We start from the raw sequence: 19,029 nt of genomic DNA, 5'->3' as shown, positions 1-19,029 counted from the left end.
AGCAACCAGACCTCATCGCGGTGCCTGGGGTGGACTGACATCTCAATGTTTTCATGAGGAAACAGTTGTGGCTGCACTGACATTTTTCTTTGAGTGACGCTCGGTTTGGTTTGTCCCCTTAGGAGCCCTATTATGTCCGTTGCATTAAGCCCAACGATAAGAAGTCCCCGCAGCTTTTTGACGAGGAGCGTTGCAGGCATCAGGTTGAATACCTTGGCCTTTTGGAGAACGTGCGAGTCCGCCGAGCAGGCTTTGCCTACCGCCAAACGTACGAGAAGTTTCTTCACAGGTAAGAAGGGCGCTGGCAGGGGATGGGGTTCAGCTCTTTGCAGGACAGCTCGGAGGCTGGGATGAGGTGTGGGGGTTCGGCTGTCGCACCGTGCGTGAAGGGGAAGCCTTAAGTCCTCTGGGCTCGTGATCCTCACTCTTGAGCCTGGTGGGTTTGGTTCAATATCTGCTGCTGGGTTCGATAAAACGTGAGTCTACCAGGGACTCTGCTCCCTCGTTCAGTGGCAGCAGTTGTGTTTAGAGGTGCCTGGGTGGCACTCGGGCTCACCTTCTTTCCTGCTAAAATTCATTCGCTGTATTACTCTCTGCAGCAGGAACCTGGAATGAGGTTCTTCCCCAGAGCATAACCCTAAACCCAGAGCTAATTAACTTCTGTTTTCTCTCTGAACGTTGTCTAATTGTTGCAGCGAGAGAGACAGACAGACACTGTGTGTCTTGGGAAGTGCTTGGTGGCCCAGTGACATTATGCGTGTGCAGGAGGAAACCTCTGGACTTTAAAACTGGAAGTCTGAAAAGGGATAGTAACATGACCCCATTAAAACGCGTTTTTGATACTTCTTGCCCTCTTAATTCCTACCAGACTTGTGACAAATTAAATGTTTTAGATTGAAATTTGTCTTAGGGCTTTGGTAAATTAGCGCGGGTACTAAGAATTCAACCTCTTGCTGATGAAATAGTGAATTGATTTTTACTTCTGTTATTGAATCAGGTGAGAAAAAGGCCGTGGGGGTAGAAAAGAATTAAGCTCTGGAAGCAGGTGGGATGTCATGTGTTAGAAACAAAGTGCTGTTGAAAGGTCCTTTGCTGTTCAGGGTGGAGATTTGCCTGGTATTTTGTGATCCCTGAAGTGGAACGAAAGGGTCTGGCTTCCTGAATGCAGCCTACGGTGCTGCGTGTCGGTTTTCTCAAACATCGCGCAGTGGTTAGAGCGTGCTTTCGCCCTCACGTGTGGAATCCATTCCAATTTACTCTTAAGATTTGTGTAATTACTATTCATGTAAACGGCTGCTTTGTTTTTAACGAATGTTTGATGAGCTCCTTGAAGCTTAAGACCAGCAGTGGTGTTTACAGCTGGTAAACCAAATTAGCGCATGGCAACCGGTACCGCTCTCCGGCTCTTGTAGCGTTTGTTCTGCCGGACCCTGCGGTAGGATTAAACATCGACAGCGTAAGGTATCAGCCACGCCATTTGCATATCGCAGTACTGCTCCCGGTCCAGTCTACAAGGACTTTTCGAAATTAAAAAAAAAAAAAATCTTCTGGCCTGGATATTGGTTTTATTTTTTCCAAAATTCTTTGTTCCTTGTCTTTGGGTGAGCCGTACCCTCTTCAGGGGCTGGGGGAAATGATCTGTGGTACAAGCCACACAGTCTCTGAGTGGTGTTTGAACAGGGATCGCGAGGGATTGCTGTTCCTTTACATTTAACAGGCTTATTGGGAGACTGGGAATGCGGGGAAGGCTCCAGGCCCTTCAGCTCTGGCCTCTCGCGCTGCGTGGCGGGCACGTTTGGAGATGTGGAGTCACTCAGGGAGGGGCGGTTTTGGGATGCAACTTTGTCATCCGTTTCCTCACATTTGCAAAAGATCTCATAGAAGTTCAGACCCGCAAAGAGACGTTTCACTCCCTTACAGGCCCCTGAAGCTTTCCGATTTTCTGAGCCCGAACCAGATGCCTGTGTTTTGTTCTGCTGATTCCTCTTAGAGGGGACAGGAGATATGTCTCGGGATATATATGGATAAGAGATACATATACGTGTGTGTATATACGTGTGAGTGCATGTATTCCTAATTTTTTTTATATATATGTATGTACGTGTGTATATAAAAACACATCAAAAGTAACTTTCCTTTCTGTAGGAAAAGAGTTTGTTACAACTGAGCACTAAAATACTGTAAGGTAGTTGATATCCCATATCTACCAGTGGGAAATGACGTGAAGCACAGTTAAGACCGTTAATAAATGTCCTTTGCAAAACTTTCCTTGAAATGAAGAAAACTTTGAGCTCTGTGCAAACCAGTCTGCCCTTACCAATTTGTAGAAAGTAAGATCTAAATGTTTGGGTTTTTTCCTTGCACAAGAGATGCCGTGTGTTCACGTGGCGACTACATCTCCCAGCTGGGTGAAACGCGTGTCAGGATCACGTGTCTTAAATAGATGCGCTGCATTCTTTGGTTTTAATACATAGCTTACTAACAAAAAAGAAAAAAAAAAAAAAACCAGCCGCTTGGATTTCAGCCAGGGGTATGTGTGCGGGGCAGGGGGGAGAGCGGCGCCTGCGAGGCATCTGCGAGCGTAATCCAACACTTTCCCCACGAAGGCGCCCCCCTGCCTATTTCCAGGCGTTTAAACATAGCGTGGAAACCACACCGAGATAGCTCCGAACTGTGAGAGCGTGACCCAGCTTCACGTGCAGACCCGGTATTTTTCGTTAAAGCTTCACAATTGAGTGGCTCGCAAAAATCTTGGTTCTTAGGAGAGCTGTACTGGGAACTGTAACCTCCAGTAGCAACCTGGTGTTTCTATAGCCAAGTACGGAGAAGAAGGAAGAGAAACAAACGTGGTGTAGAAATGGATGTTTAATGCCCAAGCGACCTTGAAAGCTGCCAGGATGCCTGGGCAGGAGAGGGGAAGGGTTGCGGTGTCAGTGAGCAGATTTATTTTGGGTTCTGCCTCGCTATAATTAGCAGCGAGGTTGGGATTGTGACTCGCTGTGGCATCCCGGTCCCGCTCTCTGCTGCGGGGAGGGAGAGGGTGGCGTTGCACCGCGCGTGCCATGGGAGCGACGCAAGGATGCCAGGATCTTCCACCACCTGTGGGCTGGGAGGGAGGTGGTCGGTTTGCCTCATGATGTCTTTTAAATACCATAGCCCTGGTTTTGTTGTAAAGGAGGAAGAGAATTTAACACTTCTTTTGGGCAGGTTTTCAGTACTCTGACATCCCTTTTCTTTCTGGCCCCAGCAGCGGAGCAGGTCTGTTCAATAATGATAGAATCACCGAATGGTTTGGGTGGGAAGGGACCTTAAAGGCCACCCAGTGCCACCCCCTGCCCTGGGCAGGGACACCTCCCACCAGCCCAGGTTGCTCCAAGCCCCGTCCAACCTGGCCTTGAACCCCTCCAGGGATGGGGCAGCCCCAGCTTCTCTGGGCAACCTGGGCCAGGGGCTCACCACCCTTGTGCAGGGGGTTGGGGTTTGCACTCCCGCTCTGCTCGTCTTTTTTCTTCTTTTTTTTTTTCCTAATTTGAATGGCTCAAGGTGGAAGATTTTCCCAGTGAATTAATTATTGCAGGAACATTTTTCCCGCTGGGAATAAGAAAGAGGAACCAGTGTAAAATATTTATGTCCTGTGTGTACGTGTACGTGAGAGCAGGAATGCTTTTGCCAGCCCAGCATAAGTGCAAAATTTTCTGTTGTGCGTCTGTCTGAGGAGGGTTTTTTAATATGCCTGGTTTATTTATCAGCGAGATCCCCGTCTGCGTGCTGTAACCCTCATGCTGACCGCGTTCCCAGCTTAGACACAGTGTGCACCTCCATTTTCCCCCTCTTCAGCAGCTTCTTCAGAAAGGCTGATTTGCTGAATGAAAGCGCCAGTGTGATGTATTTCCGTTCAGGCTTATTTTAGTCCGTTCAGTAACTCCTTCAGCGCACCCACTCCCCAGTAAAAAGGTTTATTGCCGCATCCGTTTCATAGGAACGGAATATTCCGAGTGTCTAAAACATTGAGATTTGATGCTTGGCTTGGATCGTGGGCTTTAAACAGAGAAGTGGTTAAGATTGCTGCATGCTTGTTTTATTTAGAACGTGAACGCGGGTCCTGTTACAGTGAAAATGTCGTATTACGTTTTTGATTATGTCCATAAATCTCATGCAGAAAATTCATCGTTGCTTTTTGCAAACGTCTGTTCACGTAATCAGCACTTTGCGAGGCTGGTAAATCTTGCAGAGAGCAAGGGTCTGATGCAGTTATTTTTGCGTTTGATTTGTAGTTGTCTCCGTTCCAATCTGCATTCTCTCTCATAGTCTGAAAAGGAGTTCGGAGCGTAAGGGTAGGAAGAAACGACTGAACAGCAGTTCCAGGCTGGAGTGGTGTTTGCACAAGCTGCGGCAGTCCACTGTCTGCTGCTTTGGTAAATCATAAAATTTGTTAGAACTGGCTACAAAAACGATGGACAAGAACGTCGTTTGCAGAATTTTTAAATCTAGGTTTTCTGACTAAACAAGTGATTACAGTTGGCTTATTACGCGGAGTGTGAGCAAACCAAAGCTTTTCTGCCTCGCAAAAAAACCTGAAAATCAAATGCTGAAAGCGTGAATAATGGCACTGCCAAACCTGCAGAGGGACAATGGCGAGGTTTGTCGTGGTGCATCAGGTCGGCGGTGATGAAATGAACTTCTCACAATAGGTTTTTTTCAGCGTCTCCCAAAATCATGCCTCTCATATTCATTTCCTTGGATTTTGAGGATCATGATTCCTACACAGGATGTCTTGAGGCTCTTCTGTCTATGATCAGTTTTATTAGAATTTAGATCGTAATTCTTTCTAAAACATGTTGAAGGCTGGCGAGAGAACCTAGATGATAAGTTGAGAACCTAGACGATAAGTTTGCCTTTGTAAGTTGTACTTTGTAATTTCAGGTACAAGATGATCTCGGAATTCACTTGGCCGAACCACGACCTCCCTTCAGACAAAGACGCTGTGAAGAAGCTCATAGAGTGCCATGGATTTCAGCACGATGTCGCTTATGGCAAGACCAAGATTTTCATCCGCACGCCTCGAACTCTGTTCACCTTGGAGGAGCTGCATGCCAAGATGCTTGTGAGGATTGTCCTCTTCCTGCAGAAGGTAAAGCTTAGTTTACAGCACCAAAAACTCCCTTGGAGTTCCTTAAAACACCTTTGCTCCCTTTTCAGTCTCACTTGCAGAAGTGACGAGTCTGCGTAAATTCTGGAATACTGCAGTTTGATTATTACTTAATTTTTTTAAAGCTCTTTCAGTAGTGCTCTCTGTAGCTGCACTGAAGTCTTGACGTGGGATGACGTACTGTGAGCTGTAGGACCTGTAAGATTATTGGATACTGTTTAAAAAACTTGCTCTTTACTCAGTAGCCTACCTAGAAACTTAGAGGAGCTTTTGTGGATGAATGTATCAGAGTGATGGACAATGGATGCTGAGACAGTCTTACTCGTCTAAAAGTTTATTAGTGGCTCCGTAGCTGATGGCATACGTCAGCTCCTGAGGGTGCAGGGAAAGGAGTGAGAGGGCAAGACAGAGTGAGAAAAGGGACAGGGAAAACTGTCCCCAGAGGCCAGCTAGGAAGAGAAGGGACAGGATTCCCCAGTCCCAGAGCATCCTTTCTGGTGCAGCATGTGATCTCCCTCATCCTACTATTCCATTAATAATTACTGAGCTTTTTTCAGGACCTGAGCGAAATCCCTGTTGTTCTTTCTTATGTTAGCATACAAGGAGCGTACAAGGGCCGGGGGCAGATGCTCGTGCGTATTGGTTTATTAAGCTTTGAGCATCCATATTATTGAGTCCCCTCATGTAAACCAAAAAATACAGCCGAGGGGTGCGGAAAGAAGGGACGATTTGCACACTAGTGGCAATCAGTTCCCATAAGAACCTGCCAAAACATGCGGTGTTGGGGTTCACAGGCACAAGCCTAGGAGAGTTCCAGCACAGGAGGAAGGGAGAACACTGCCCCAGCAGCTTGAGTGAAGGGGTAACAGAGGGAAAGGCACTCGGCAGAACAGAAAATAAGAGGCCTGTAGCGTTACAAAGGGTAAGACACCTGAGGCACTGAGCAACAGGGCCTGCGTGCTTCTCCTTCCTCTCTGAACCTGGGATTTGAGCTCGAGATCGTTCTGGTTTTACCCTTAAGACAAGTAATTTTCCATTCTGTGACTTCAGGGCAAACACCTTCTCAGACTTTGCTCACAAAGGTGCTCTTGTAAGCCACGGGAGTTTGTTGTGACTTGGCTAGCTCCTAAATCACTTAGGTGCCTTTTGGGGCCACAACACCACAGTAGAAAGTGGTTTTGTAACCTCAAAAGCAACATACACCGGCGGGCAAAAAATACAAGAGGTGGTTTTAGTACTTGCTGAAAACTGTGTCCTGTACGAGTGGGGTCTGTCTAGCAAACAGCAACAGCTTCTGATTTCCACAGCAACAGAAACGGTGGAACGGACTTCGGCCCAACCAACAGGGACTGTTGACTAGTTCAAGGTTTTTAGAAATGTATTTCTTAATACGCATTTTTCCTTTGTCATTCTCGGAACTCCGGGGAAACAACAGAACTTCTGAAACCCTTTTTGCCCGTCAGAAATAGAAACTGCTGACAGATGGGTATAAAAACTGCGCGGAGAAAAAGCCTGCTCTAAAGCTGCGCGCTTAACATAAGTTCGCACAAACTTTCTAAACCCGATGGACTCAATCGCTTTTGGTGAAGGGTAAGACCCTGAAGGAAAATTTATCCACTGTAAGCTTTAATATTTTTGTGAAACACTCACATTTGTTGTGTTTACAATGTGTTTGATAAGATTTCCTTTCTGGAAAGCAACACAATTTGACCAGAATGGAAGGAGAAAGTGTCGAGTCCAGGGCCGCATCTCGGTTGGTATTCGTTGTGCCAGATTGCCTGGTTTATCTTTAGTAAGGAATTTTGTCAGTTTTGGATATATGTACGTAGTTAGTTTTTTCTGGAGATGCAAAGCTCAGGCTGCTCAAAGCGTGCAGGACTTGCCTGGTTTTGAGCTTTGTGGTTCAGCGTTTTCCTTTCCTTTTTGTAGCAGTGTTGTGCTTGCCCTGCTGATGGGCTTCACAACAGCTTTCTTGGACTCCTCCTCATCTCCTTCCGGGTCTTATCCCTGGAAATGGCAGCATTCTTTCCCAAAAGTGTATTGTGGCTGCTTATTTTGGAGTGAGACGGGGCTGATCTGTGGGGTCTCTCTCATACGCCTCCGTTAGCGTTTTTCTGGTTTATTAGTTGCACACCCACCGCGCTCGCTGTGGTTCCTCGGGAGGAGTTCCCCTCTCTGCAGCCACTTCTCTAAGCGTGTTGGGCTTATTTGGTGCCTTCAGCGAGTTCACTGGGTCATGCCATTAATCTGGAGTCTCTCTTTCTTCCCATAGCAGTATGAGGCAAGCTAATGAGCTCCTGGTTGAATAAAGCTGCAGGAGGGACACCTTGCTCCCAGGCGACCCCCGTTTTCATATGAAAACTCTGAGGAATTGAGGGGGAACCCTTTTTGAAATTGAAAGGTGCGGTTCCTGAGGGATAATTGAAAAGACCCAGCCTTGTCTGTGCTGTGGAACATGATGTCTCACTGCAAGGTGAGCACCGGAGCTCCTCCTCCGGACAGAATCCACCGAACAGTGTGAGGCACAACTTGGACGGCAACGTGTCCGGTTTTGTGAGTTTGCTGGCCTTTCCTTTAGATGGAAACGTCAGAATTGTATAGCCTGGGCTGGGCTCAACAGCCTCGAAGGAGAGCAGGGCTAAAGGGTTTTTTGCCTCTAGAAGGTAAGTGCCTGGTTAGGAATAATGGATCAGCCCTCTGGCTCTGTGAGGAGTTTTGCTGTAATGGTTTTGCGTGGCACCAGGTGTGCTGGATTATCTATAGAATAACTGCAGTGCTTTTGGGCTTCTCTTACTGTGACGATGAGCAAAAGTGATGAAAGTATAAATTCCTGATGCCCCTTGTCCTATGGCTTCACAAGCCACCCTCCCCTGTTTTCTCCGCCAATATAAGGGACCAATATAAGTCTCCATGGAGAGGTCTTTCTCTTCTGCGCAAAGTATAGAAATAAGACAGGCGGAGTCATCTTTTTGTTAGCTCTCTCTGAGAAATCTCTAGTGAGATTCCGATTTACCTAACAAAAGACTTGTGGGGAAAAGACAAGCTCCTTCTCAGGGGCTCAAGGTACTGAAGACTTGGAAGAACGCTGGATGGCCGGAGCTCCTTTTCTGTAGCTTAACCCCACGGCAGTTCACCAGTATCTCTGCTCGTACTTACTGGGTGTTCTTCAGCCAGGCTCTAAAATGCCGGCAGAGTGATGGAGAGGAACTCTTTGGAGTCCTGGAACTTGCAACTAAAGGCAAGAAACAATAAGGAATCTAAATGCTTCCTAAACAGCTCATCAGCAAACGAGCAGGTGTTGGGTTGATGTCTATAGGTATGTGATTAGATACCTTGTACAGTGTTAAATCTGTCTGGAAAATGCCTGAATTTTTCTTCCGTTTTCTGTATTTCTCTTGTTTTGCCGTTAGATCTCGTTCTGTATCAGATGTGTATCAGATCACGCCTGTGCTCAGGCACCAGCCGTGCTCTGCTGCCAGTAGATGGGGCAGTTGGAGACTGGCGGCGCTGAAAAAGGAACAATCAACACAATAAAAATAAAATCAGAGTAAGGATGTGAAGAGACCTTCTCTATGCTCTGAAAACATCAAGGCAATTTCGCCTGTATCTTCATCTCTGTTGTCAACTCGCTTTCAGTTGTTCATGAAAAACTCACATCAAAATGCAATCCTTGCTGCATTTTCCTTACTTTAGTTTTGCCTGCAAGAATCAAAGGCCAAGGAAGGCAAGCTGTGATGCTTCTGCGAGTCACAAGATTATATCTAAAGGCAATGAGAGAGATTAACTTGATTTTAAAAAAATAATTGAGCTTCCTGTTGCACTGGAGTTCCTCAGATTTGAACTTAGGAAAAGACAAGTGGCGATAAAATGTGGGGTTGTGGCAGGAGGCACTTGTGTGATAAAAACTGAGGGAAAATGTGAGGCATAGCCTTAAAAGCAGCCGATCGCAGGCTGGGATCCAATAATGTTTGGGTTTTGCACAGGAATGCTTTTAAATGAAAGCAGGGTCTGCGTATAATGCCTTTAGCACATCTGTTCTTGGTAGTTTTAAAGGTCCGTCTTCCTTTCTAGTGAGGTAGATTGTGTGGTGTGTTGCCCTCATACAAATCACAAGCCTTTCAAAAAGAGATTCAGTAATTATCTTAAGGGCTTCGTCGTGTGAGTAACCCCTAACCCTTAAAATAGCGCTGGTTCCTTCGTTTAGCAAGGATAAGAATTTGCTTCATACGAGTTCGGTTAAATTGAATTAAAACTGACTTCCAGTTGAAGTAGGTAATTTTGCTTCCTTTTGTCCCGCGTCCCCTGGGTGTCTTCTCCTGTGGCTTTATCTTCAACCTCCTTTTTCTTCGGTGATAAAATGGGAGTGAGATTCCAGGCTGTAATTTCACTTCCGACCAAACCAAGTCAGTAAGCAGATGTGATGTGATTTAACCGTGGCAACTTGCTGGCTCCAGGAGGATTTAGCGAGTGAGAGGTGCCCAGTATCAGCAAACCCATATGGCAGAGGAGACATCGCTGGCGGAATCAACTCGGAGGGTCATTTTAGAAGCACCAGCCGAGAACATCACTGATTTTTATGTGGTGCATTTGAGTTTATTTACTGTACCTGTGGCCTTGCCATCTATATGGTTGTCTTCATGAATGCGAATGGAGCAGCTCTAATGCTAATAATAAAAATAAAAAATAAAAATTAAAAAAAAAAAAAAAAAGCTGCCATAAAACTCCATTGCTTTTTCCGCCCTTGGAAACGTTCCCACATATTCATTAGCTTTGCAGAATAGTGCTTTGTTCAAGAAAAAAAGCCCAGCCAGCCAGCACGTGCGGTATGCAAAGATGATGTATCTTGTCAATATAATTTAGTGCACTATTTCAGTGTAATTTTATCAGACCACTACAGCTGCATATGGTAATCGCTTCACTAAATCTTTGCCGCCTAATGCGGAGGAAGCGGGGATTGCTCTCGTATTGCAGCCCAGTCCCTGGACAAAAACCCCCAGCCCCCCAGCCCGGGTGGGCAGCGTGGCCGGATGGCCCCGGTGCCGGCCGTGGTGGCCCCCGCGGTGTCCTGGTGGCGCGGGGGACGGTGCCCATCCTGCGTCAGCGTGCCGTGGGGCTGAGCGCCTGCTCTCCGCAGAGCCGCCGCTCGCAGCCCCCATCACCATGGCAACGTTCCCCGAAACCCGGCGGGGAAGAGCAGAAAAAAAGAAGAACCAGGGCTGACTTGTCATAATTTAATGTTTCACCTTCCCTTTCTTCTCCATCCCCATGAGTCCTTGAAGCGCGGTGCGCGGGGCAGCGTTAACCACAAAGGGACGCTTTCGCTCTGACAAAGAGGGCGTTTTCCCGTCGGATTATGGCCGGGCGGTAATAATCTGATGAGGGATTCGGTTCAGTGACCCAAATAAAAGGTGACACAACGCGTTTGCCATCCGGACTGCAGGCATTTACCATCTTGAGAGAATGTGTTTGGGAAGATTTGACTGTAAGTGGAAATAGGTGTATAATTACGTGTGGATTTGTACCATGAGCCGAGGCTTTGATCTTGAGAGGCTTTGGCAGGCAGAAGCTGGGAAAGGAGACGCTGTAGCTGCTTCCAAAGGAGAAGCCCGTGGGGGCTGTGAAGGACCAAGTAAGATGAAGAATTGGATGTATCCCGTGTTGACGGTGCCGTTTGCCGGTACGGCCAAGCCGATCTCTCGGCGGACGGATCCGATGCTTCTCCTGCGCCACTTGCCTCCTTGTGCTAGTAACATCACTTGTCTGCTTCCAGCAAACGCCTTGAGGCATCCCAGGCTCAAAAAACCACCTCACTCCAACCGTCCCCCCAAAAAAATTAAAAAAAAGAACTCGCCTCCTACCAAAACAGAAGAAAAGAAGAGGTAATTTTCTGGCAGTTTAGCTCCACAACCAGCTCCTCTTCCTTCAGGTGAACGTCGGTGCTGGTGAAACGGAGAGTCAGGGCCGTGCCCGGGGGCGCAGCAAAGAGGGGAGAATGGGATCCTGCCCTCTCGGTGGCGGGTGCTGCGGGCACCTGGGTACTTGCTTATTCGTCTTTTCCTCCCCCAGGAAATGCCGTGAAAACACGCCGTAATCTAAAGAAACGTAAACACCCATTTATTCTTGAGCAAGGGAGGAGAAGAGAGGATACCGTGCTTGTGCAGCACCATTTAAAAATATGATCCAGCAATAAATGGATGGCAGGGACCTGCCTGTTCCGGGACTCCTGTGGCCGAGCTTTGAGACCTTGAGCTTCCTGGCTGTCAGGGTCACCTGAAAACTTGGTCTGTTACCTCCCGGGGGTGTGGGGAAAAACAATAACCAGAAAACCCCCACCCAAACTCTTCCCCAAGCCCGTTGCCAGCATCACGGAGAAGGTTTTGCTTTACTTCATTTCGGTTTGCGGAACGTGTCGGAAGGACTTTAAAAGGAATCTGCATTGATTGCCGTGAGGGATCGGAGGAATTGAGGAATGCGGCGTCCCCGTGTCCCTCTGGAAATGCCAGTCCCAAATGGGGCTTTTTTTTCTCCTCTTGAATGGGCTTCTTTCAGCAAACGTCTCTGCAGCCCCTTGGCGGTTAAGCAAACTTTTTGTAGTTCTGATCTTGCAAATTGAATATTTCGGGTTCTAACTCAGTCCTTCCACGGTTTGGGGTTGCGGGTTTTTTTCCTGCTCGTTTGTGTGTATCATGGCCAAATTGGGAAGAGCAGATTCTGTCCATGCATCTATCTGCGGTTCTATCCAAGAGCACTGCTGTCCGTGCTTCCTTCTTGTTTTCATGGAAGGGAATTATTTTTTGTTTTGCCTGAGCTTTTCAGTTTTGAAAGGACACTGATCTGCTGCACCTCAGGACGTCTTTAAGCCTTGTGCGCGCTGTAAAAGCACTGCCGGCGTGGTGTAAAGTAAAGCAAGCGCAAATAGCATTCAGCGACCTTAATTTGGAAAAGGTCTTAATTTGAGATGACAGTAAAAATACCAGGAGCACCTGAACTGTGCCAATAATAAGGGAGAGATGCGCAGACAATTTCTGTGTCTGTCTTCTTTCCCAACAGGACACTGCGGTGTAAATCACAGTCCCTTTGAGAGGGTTTAGAGAGGGTGTACCACTGTTTCGTGGGGATGGGTGGTGAGCTACACGCACCGGTTATGGGGCTTTCGGGCAAAAATAAGCGTATAGTGATTGATCTGTGTTTGATTAAATATCTCTGGATTTTAATTTTTTTTTTTTTTTTAAACCATGATTAAAGCTGTCCTCCCTAGCCGAAATGCCTGGTTTAGTGGTAATTGCGTCCTTTAGACAAAGGTAAGGAATGGTTTCTAGGTCTTTGTGTGGCTCTATTTTCCCTGTAGCTACTCTTTGTAGGAACAACAAGGCGGAACGTTGCTGTCACGACTTCAGGAACGTACACGGAGCTTAATCCTCGGCCGCTTCACTAAATAGATGTAGGTTTTCAACTGCAGCAGCTGCTGTGCCACGTCAGAGCGAAGGTCCGTCGGGACCACCGTCGTGTCTCCAGGAGATGCCTCGGGAGGGAGAGCGGCAGGACAAGTGTGCATCAAACCCTCCTTAGTGCTTTCCCAGTCCCTTTGGACTTTGGGACTTGGGATGACCTAAGGTGGGCATGTTTTTTTAATTCAGTAACACCTGCTGGATTTTTCTTCCCTGAACTCGTCCTCAAACATGTGCCACCAGCTTTTAGGGTTTGTGGCCGCCTTTGCCAAGCTCAGCCAACCACTGCGTGGGGAGATCTTGCTTTGTTTGGGTCTACACATCTCCCAGCATCACTGGATGCCTGCTCATTCCCGTACTGACGAGGCAGGGCTTGGCTCAGGACTCTGTGAACATGTGTGACATTCACTCTCGGTCCTCTTTTCCCCCGGAGGAGTGTCCTAGCTTATTTAACTTCTCCATGTTGGGAGGTTGTTCTGTGCTTCTGGTTGTCCTTGCAGCTTTTACCAGCAATAAAATACTGAAGGTCATGAAATGACCTGTATTTTGATGTCTTCAGCATGAAAAGCTCTACCTTGAATTTTCATGAGATGAGAGAAGGTTCCTGCCGCCTTCTAACGGCAACAGCCTAGTTCTGGTGGTTGCAGACTTCTCCGCTTCCCTAATGCGGGAGCTTTGGCAGTTATTTTCATAGAATCACAGAATTGCCCAGGTTGGAAGGGACCTTTCAGATCATGGAGTCCCACCATCAACCTAACTCTGACAAAACCCATCACTAAACCATATCTCTCAGCACCACGTCTGCCCGGCTTTTAAATCCCTCCAGGGCTGATGCCTCAACCCCTTCCCTGGGAAGCCTCTTCCAATGCTTTATAATGCTTTCGGTGTAAAATTTTTTCCTAATATCCATCCTAAACCTCCCCTGGTGCAACTTGAGGCTGTCTCCTCTCATCCCATCGCCTGTTCCTTGGGAGAAGAGACCGACCCCCCCTGGCTACCCCCTCCTTTCAGGGAGCTGCAGAGAGCGAGAAGGTCTCCCCTCAGCCTCCTCTTCTCCAGGCTGAACACCCCCAGCTCCCTCAGCCGCTCCTCACAAGACTCGTGCTCCAGACCCCTCACCAGCTCCGTTGCCCTTTCGTCTGTTCACGTAAAGTTATCTCCTTTCTCCCAACATCTTCCTTCCCTGGTCATTGCCAGAGGCAGGAAATTCTGTAGAGCGCAGCCAGGATGGAGCAATAGGGCGCCCTTTGTCGTGAGAGCAGGGCACTGCCAGAGGCACCAGACAGAGTAGCAAGTCCTTACGAGTAGGATGGGACAGAGCTTTCTGGAGGCTTTTGGGCTGAACTGCAGCGGCAGCAGCTCAGGCTTGGCCTGGCAGCAGGACGGGTGCCGCAGGGTGACATTTGCTGCCGCCGTTGCTGAGCAGCAGAAGGAGCTGCAGGAGCAACCCAGAGCGGCTCGGCATCCAGCACGTCACCTGGGCCGCCTGCTTCGAACCACCCTTCCTTTGATAATTTTTACATTTATTCTTGGGCACGGGCTTGTTAGTACGATCTAATTAATCTCCGAGTGGGATCCTTCTCTCTGAGCTCACGGAGTATTGTTTCTATTAAGCAGAGCGATAGAATGAGCGTTGTTCAGCTGACTCATGCGAGAAGAGAAAATAGCGTTTAGTAAATTAAGCAGCTCTTCCCACTCGCTGTTTATACGCTCTGTAACGTGACATGGTAGAATGGGGAGGCTTTGATTTAAAACCGTTTGCCTCAAACCTTCCACGGGATCTGAATGTGCTCGGATTGGGAAAACACGGGTCACCAGCGGCGGTGTGCGCACGTAGCGGTGGGTGCCGCGCGTGAGGGTCGGCCCCTCGCTCTGCGAGGAGATGACCCCTTTCCAAAGCAATCAGGAACAGTATAATTAAAGCTCGCTTCAGATTTGAGCATTTTATTCAAGCTGCGGTGCCTCGGAGGAGCCCGTGGCAGGACTGCGCGCGGCTCCTGCGCCGCGCTATTGACTTAAATATTTAATAACCTTTCCCGTTCGAGAGCCTTTAAAGCTGTGCAGGAAGGTTCACGCCTGTGTGAATTTCTAGCGAGGTTTTGTTTTATTCTTTTCGGTTTGGATGCCCACAGGGCAGCTTGTGCTCGGGCAGCATGAAATATTGATTGCGAAACGGTTCAGGGTAGTGGGAAGGAGGCCTGGTGGGAGGCGGTGTGCTGCGTTACGGCAAGCGTGAAACAGTTTCCCGAGGTTTAAGTTAGTTGGGGAACTGCTCAAAAAAATATAACGCCGGCGTTTAATTTAGACGAGCTCGGTTTGTTTGCCGAAGTCTGGGCCTTTGTTTGCTGGCTCGTAGGTTTAGATCGCGTGCTGTGGGGGGTTTCTTCTGCCTTCGCAGAGATTGCGGCATCTAGGTCAAATCTAGATTATCCCTTTTTCCATGGCTGAACTGCAGGCGTGGCGACCTTGGCACTTTGGCCCACCCTGTCTGGGCTGCTGCTGGTCTTCCCTGCGCTCTGCAGGGCCCGTTTGATTGTTTTCTTTCTTCCTTCCTCTTTTTTTTTTTTATCTTAATGGGAAATTTGGAGCTTGGAAGCAGGCTGCCGTCTGCAGACGAGCCTATAATGCATAGATTGATATACAGAGTTTCCTGCTAAGGTGCTGGACTTGATCCGCGTTACTTTTCTTTAATCTTGGAAAGTTTGCTAGGAGCTCACTGAGGTTTTTACGCTGATTCTAAAGGCATATCCAGGTCTCCTTTTCCATTTGATTTTTAATTTATCAAATTTTAATGAAAAGAAAACCCCACGTGAATCAAACGTACTTCAGAAAAGATTTCAGTCCTTCCCGTAAGATACGACTCTTTTTCTTTGTCTGCGAGTCCCAGTTTCCGAGGCTGCCGAAGCCGCTGCCGCGCTGGGAGGAGGGGAACCACCGAGGGGGTCACGGAGCACCCAGGGGTGCAGGAGGATCTCTCTTGGTCTGGAGCGTCTCATGGTCCCGGTGGTCACTTCCACCTCCTGGCCAGAACTGAAGGGATAGAAGGGAGTGTGGTGAAGGAAAGAGCAAGGAACTCTCTTCACTGGAAGCAGCCATAGAAATAGATACTCTTTCTAGTGTTCAGGAGTTTGGGCTGAATTTCTGCTGTTTAGGCTTTGTTTTCATAGAATCATAGGGTTGGAAGGGACCTCTGGAGATCATCTAGTCCAACCCCCCTGCCAGAGCAGGGTCACCTAGAGCAGGTTACACAGGAACATGTCCAGGTGGGTTTTGAATGTCTCCAGAGTTGGAGACTCCACCACCTCTCTGGGCAGCCTGTTCCAGTGCTCTGCCACCCTCAGGGTAAAGAAGTTCCTCCTCATGTTTAGGTGGAACTTCCTATGTTCAAGTTTGTGCCCATTGCCTCTTGTCCTGTCCCCGGGCACCACTGAAAAGAGCCTGGCCCCATCCTCCTGACACCCACCCTTTAAGTATTTATAAGTGTTGATAAGGTCACCCCTCAGACGTCTTTTTTCCAGGCTGAAGAGACCCAAATCCCTCAGCCTTTCCTCATAAGAGAGGTGTTCCAGTCCCCTCATCATCTTTGTAGCCCTCTGCTGCACCCTTTCCAGCAGTTCCCTGTCCCTCTTGAACCGGGGAGCCCAGAACTGGACACGGTACTCCAGGTGCGGCCTCACCAAGGCAGAGTAGAGGGGGAGGATGACCTCCCTTGACCTGCTGGCCACGCTCTTCTCGATGCCCCCCAGGATGCCATTGGCCTTCTTGGCCACAAGGGCACATTGCTGACTCATGGTCATCCTGTTGTCCACCAGGACTCCCAGGTCTCTTTCCACAGAGCTGCTCTCCAGCAGGTCAGCACCCAACCTGTACTGGTGCATGGGGTTGTTCCTCCCCAGGTGCAGCACCCTACACTTGCCCTTGTTGAACTTCATAATGTTTCTCTCTGCCCAGATCTCCAACCTGTCCAGGTCTCTCTGTATGGTGGCACAGCCTTCCGGTGTGTCAGCCACCCCACCCAGCTTGGTGTCATCAGCAAACTTGCTGAGGGTGCACTCTATCCCCTCATCCAGGTCATTGATGAATATATTGAACAGGACTGGACCCAGTACTGACCCCTTTTTTTTGGGATCATCCTCCAACCTTTTCCTTTCTCTCTCTCTCCACCCTCCTAGCCCTTTAGTCGTAATTTCCCTTCTCCTCTTAATTTGTCTTCACCTGGCCTTAAGGAGGACAAAGCACAGAGGAAAAGGCAGAGGTATTGAAAGAGATGTGGAGAGACTGTGGGTGAGCAATGGATAGGGAGGAATACTTTCATTTAAAAAAAAAAAAAAAAGCCTAGAAACCCCTTTTCTTTCCATTTTCAATGTGACCTTGCTTCTAAGAGTCCTTACTGTGCTCACGGTCCCTTTCCCTGCGTACTCACATTGCGGAGCCAACACGTGCCACCGCTTATTCCCCTCCTACACCCTGCCGTGCCGTGTCTCCTTGGGCGGCTCTTCTTGTAGAGGACAGTCTGTTCACAGCCCGTCCTGCACGATGGCTCTTGCTCTTGCTTGGGCACTAGGCGCTGCACTGACTGATGACAAAATTGATTACTTTGGAGTCTGTTTTTTAGTGTGTCACTTTGAAAATTACCATCACAGAAGCTCTTTTCTGAGCCTGGCTTCCTCTGGGTTTGTCCTACGCTGGTGGCACCCCAGTGACAACAATCAGTTTTCTTGGGACCACTTCACTGCCAAAACTCTCCAGTCTTCCTCATCGTATCCTCCACTCCTTCCCTTGTGTCCTGCGCGCAGCTCCACCTCCTCGTGCTCCTGAAACACTGCCACATCTTCCCGGGATCCTCTACCTGTTTGGCTCGGTGCGGTCTCGTGTGGCCGTGCCTGGCTGGAGCTTCGCGTGTGCTGGGTGGGATTTGGAGATCAAAGAAGGCAGATGGCTCTTGAGCTCATTCTGAAGCATTTCCAGCAATGTCACTCTAATTTGAGGCTTGCTCTACCCTGCTGTTGATTTTCCCGGCAAGATATATGGACTTGCCCCTTTGAGTCGTCTGTTCCTCTGGCAGATTTGGTTGGAGCTGGCTGGAGGTTCAGGAGGCATCAGGGCAGTCTCTGAGGTCAGGCTGGGACGGGGTTGTCTTCAGTCTCCTTTCTATGGGAAGCCAGGTTAACCAGAAGTGAAAGCCGTGGAAAGGTGGCAAAGGGAATCACGGAATCACGGAATCTTCAGAGTTGGAAGGGACCTCTAGAGATCATCTAGTCCAACTCCCCTGCTAGAGCAGGATTGCCTAAACCACATCCCTCAGGGCTGCATCCAGGCGGGTCTTGAAAATCTCCAGAGGAGGGGACTCCACACCCTCCCTGGGCAGCCTGTTCCAGTGCTCTGTCACCCTCACCGTAAAGAAGTTTTTCCGTGTATTTGAACGGAACTTCCTATGTTCCAGCTTGTGCCCATTGCCCCTTGTCCTGTCACTGGGAACCGTTGAAAAGAGCCTGGCTCCGTCCTCCTTAAACCCACCCTTTAGATACTTGTAAACATTAATCAGGTCCCCCCTCAACCTTCTCTTCTCCAGGCTAAAGAGTCCCAGCTCTTTCAGCCTTTCCTCATAAGGGAGGTGCTCCAGTCCCATAATCATCTTGGTTGCCCTACGCTGGACTCACTCCAGTAGTTCCCTGTCCCTCTTGAACTGGGGAGCCCAAAACTGGACACAGTACTCCAGTTGTGGCCTCACCAGTGCAGAGTAGAGGGGGAGAATGACCTCCCTCGACCTACTGGCCACACTCTTCCCTATGCACCCCAGGATGCCATTGGCCTTCTTGGCGACAAGGGTACACTGCTGGCTCATGGATAATTTGCTGTCTACCAGGACCCCCAGGTCCTTCTCCTCAGAGCTGCTTCCCAGCAGGTCCACCCCTAACATATACCGGTGCTTGGCATTCTTCCTTCCCAGGTGCAGGACCCTACACTTGCTTTTGTTGAACCTCATTAGGTTCTTCTCTGCCCAGCTCTCCAGCCTGTCCAGGTCACACTGGATGGCAGCACGGCCCTCCAGAGTGTCAGCCACCCCTCCCAGTTTGGTATCATCAGCAAACTTCCTGAGGATACACTCTGTCCCATCATCCAAGTCATTAATGAATATATTGAACAAAATTGGTCCAAGTATTGACCCCTGAGGGACACCACTGGTTACAGGCCTCCAACTGGACTGTGTGCCACTGATCACAACCCTCTGAGTTCTGTCACTCAGCCAGCTCTCGATCCACCTCACTGTCACCTCATCTAGCCCATACTTCCTCAGCTTCCTAATGAGGATATTATGGGAGACAGTGTCAAAAGCCTTGCTGAAGTCAAGGTAGATGACATCTACGGCTCTCCCCTCATCCAGCCAACCCGTTATAACATCATAGAAAGCTATCAGATTGGTCAGGCATG

General features: G+C 48.7%; 1 protein-coding gene across 5 annotated transcripts in view; it reads left to right on the top strand.

The window, feature by feature from the left end:
* The window catches only part of MYO1D (myosin ID), a 175,249-nt gene that overhangs the window by 66,413 nt on the left and 89,807 nt on the right, over nt 1-19,029 (top strand). For 2 of the 5 annotated variants that reach the window (XM_074562010.1, XM_074562011.1), the window contains exons 15-16: nt 123-289; nt 4,924-5,131. In XM_074562010.1, coding sequence (XP_074418111.1) covers nt 123-289; nt 4,924-5,131 — 375 coding nt within the window. Of the gene's footprint in view, nt 1-122; nt 290-4,923; nt 5,132-7,421; nt 7,577-12,510; nt 13,129-19,029 lie in introns of those variants that run through there. The other 3 variants (XM_074562012.1, XM_074562013.1, XM_074562014.1) reach the window with 3 other exon arrangements.

The sequence above is a fragment of the Larus michahellis genome, chromosome 18 (assembly GCF_964199755.1).
Source record: "Larus michahellis chromosome 18, bLarMic1.1, whole genome shotgun sequence".
Taxonomy (NCBI): domain Eukaryota; kingdom Metazoa; phylum Chordata; class Aves; order Charadriiformes; family Laridae; genus Larus; species Larus michahellis.
This window is presented reverse-complemented; position numbering and strand designations above follow the sequence as displayed.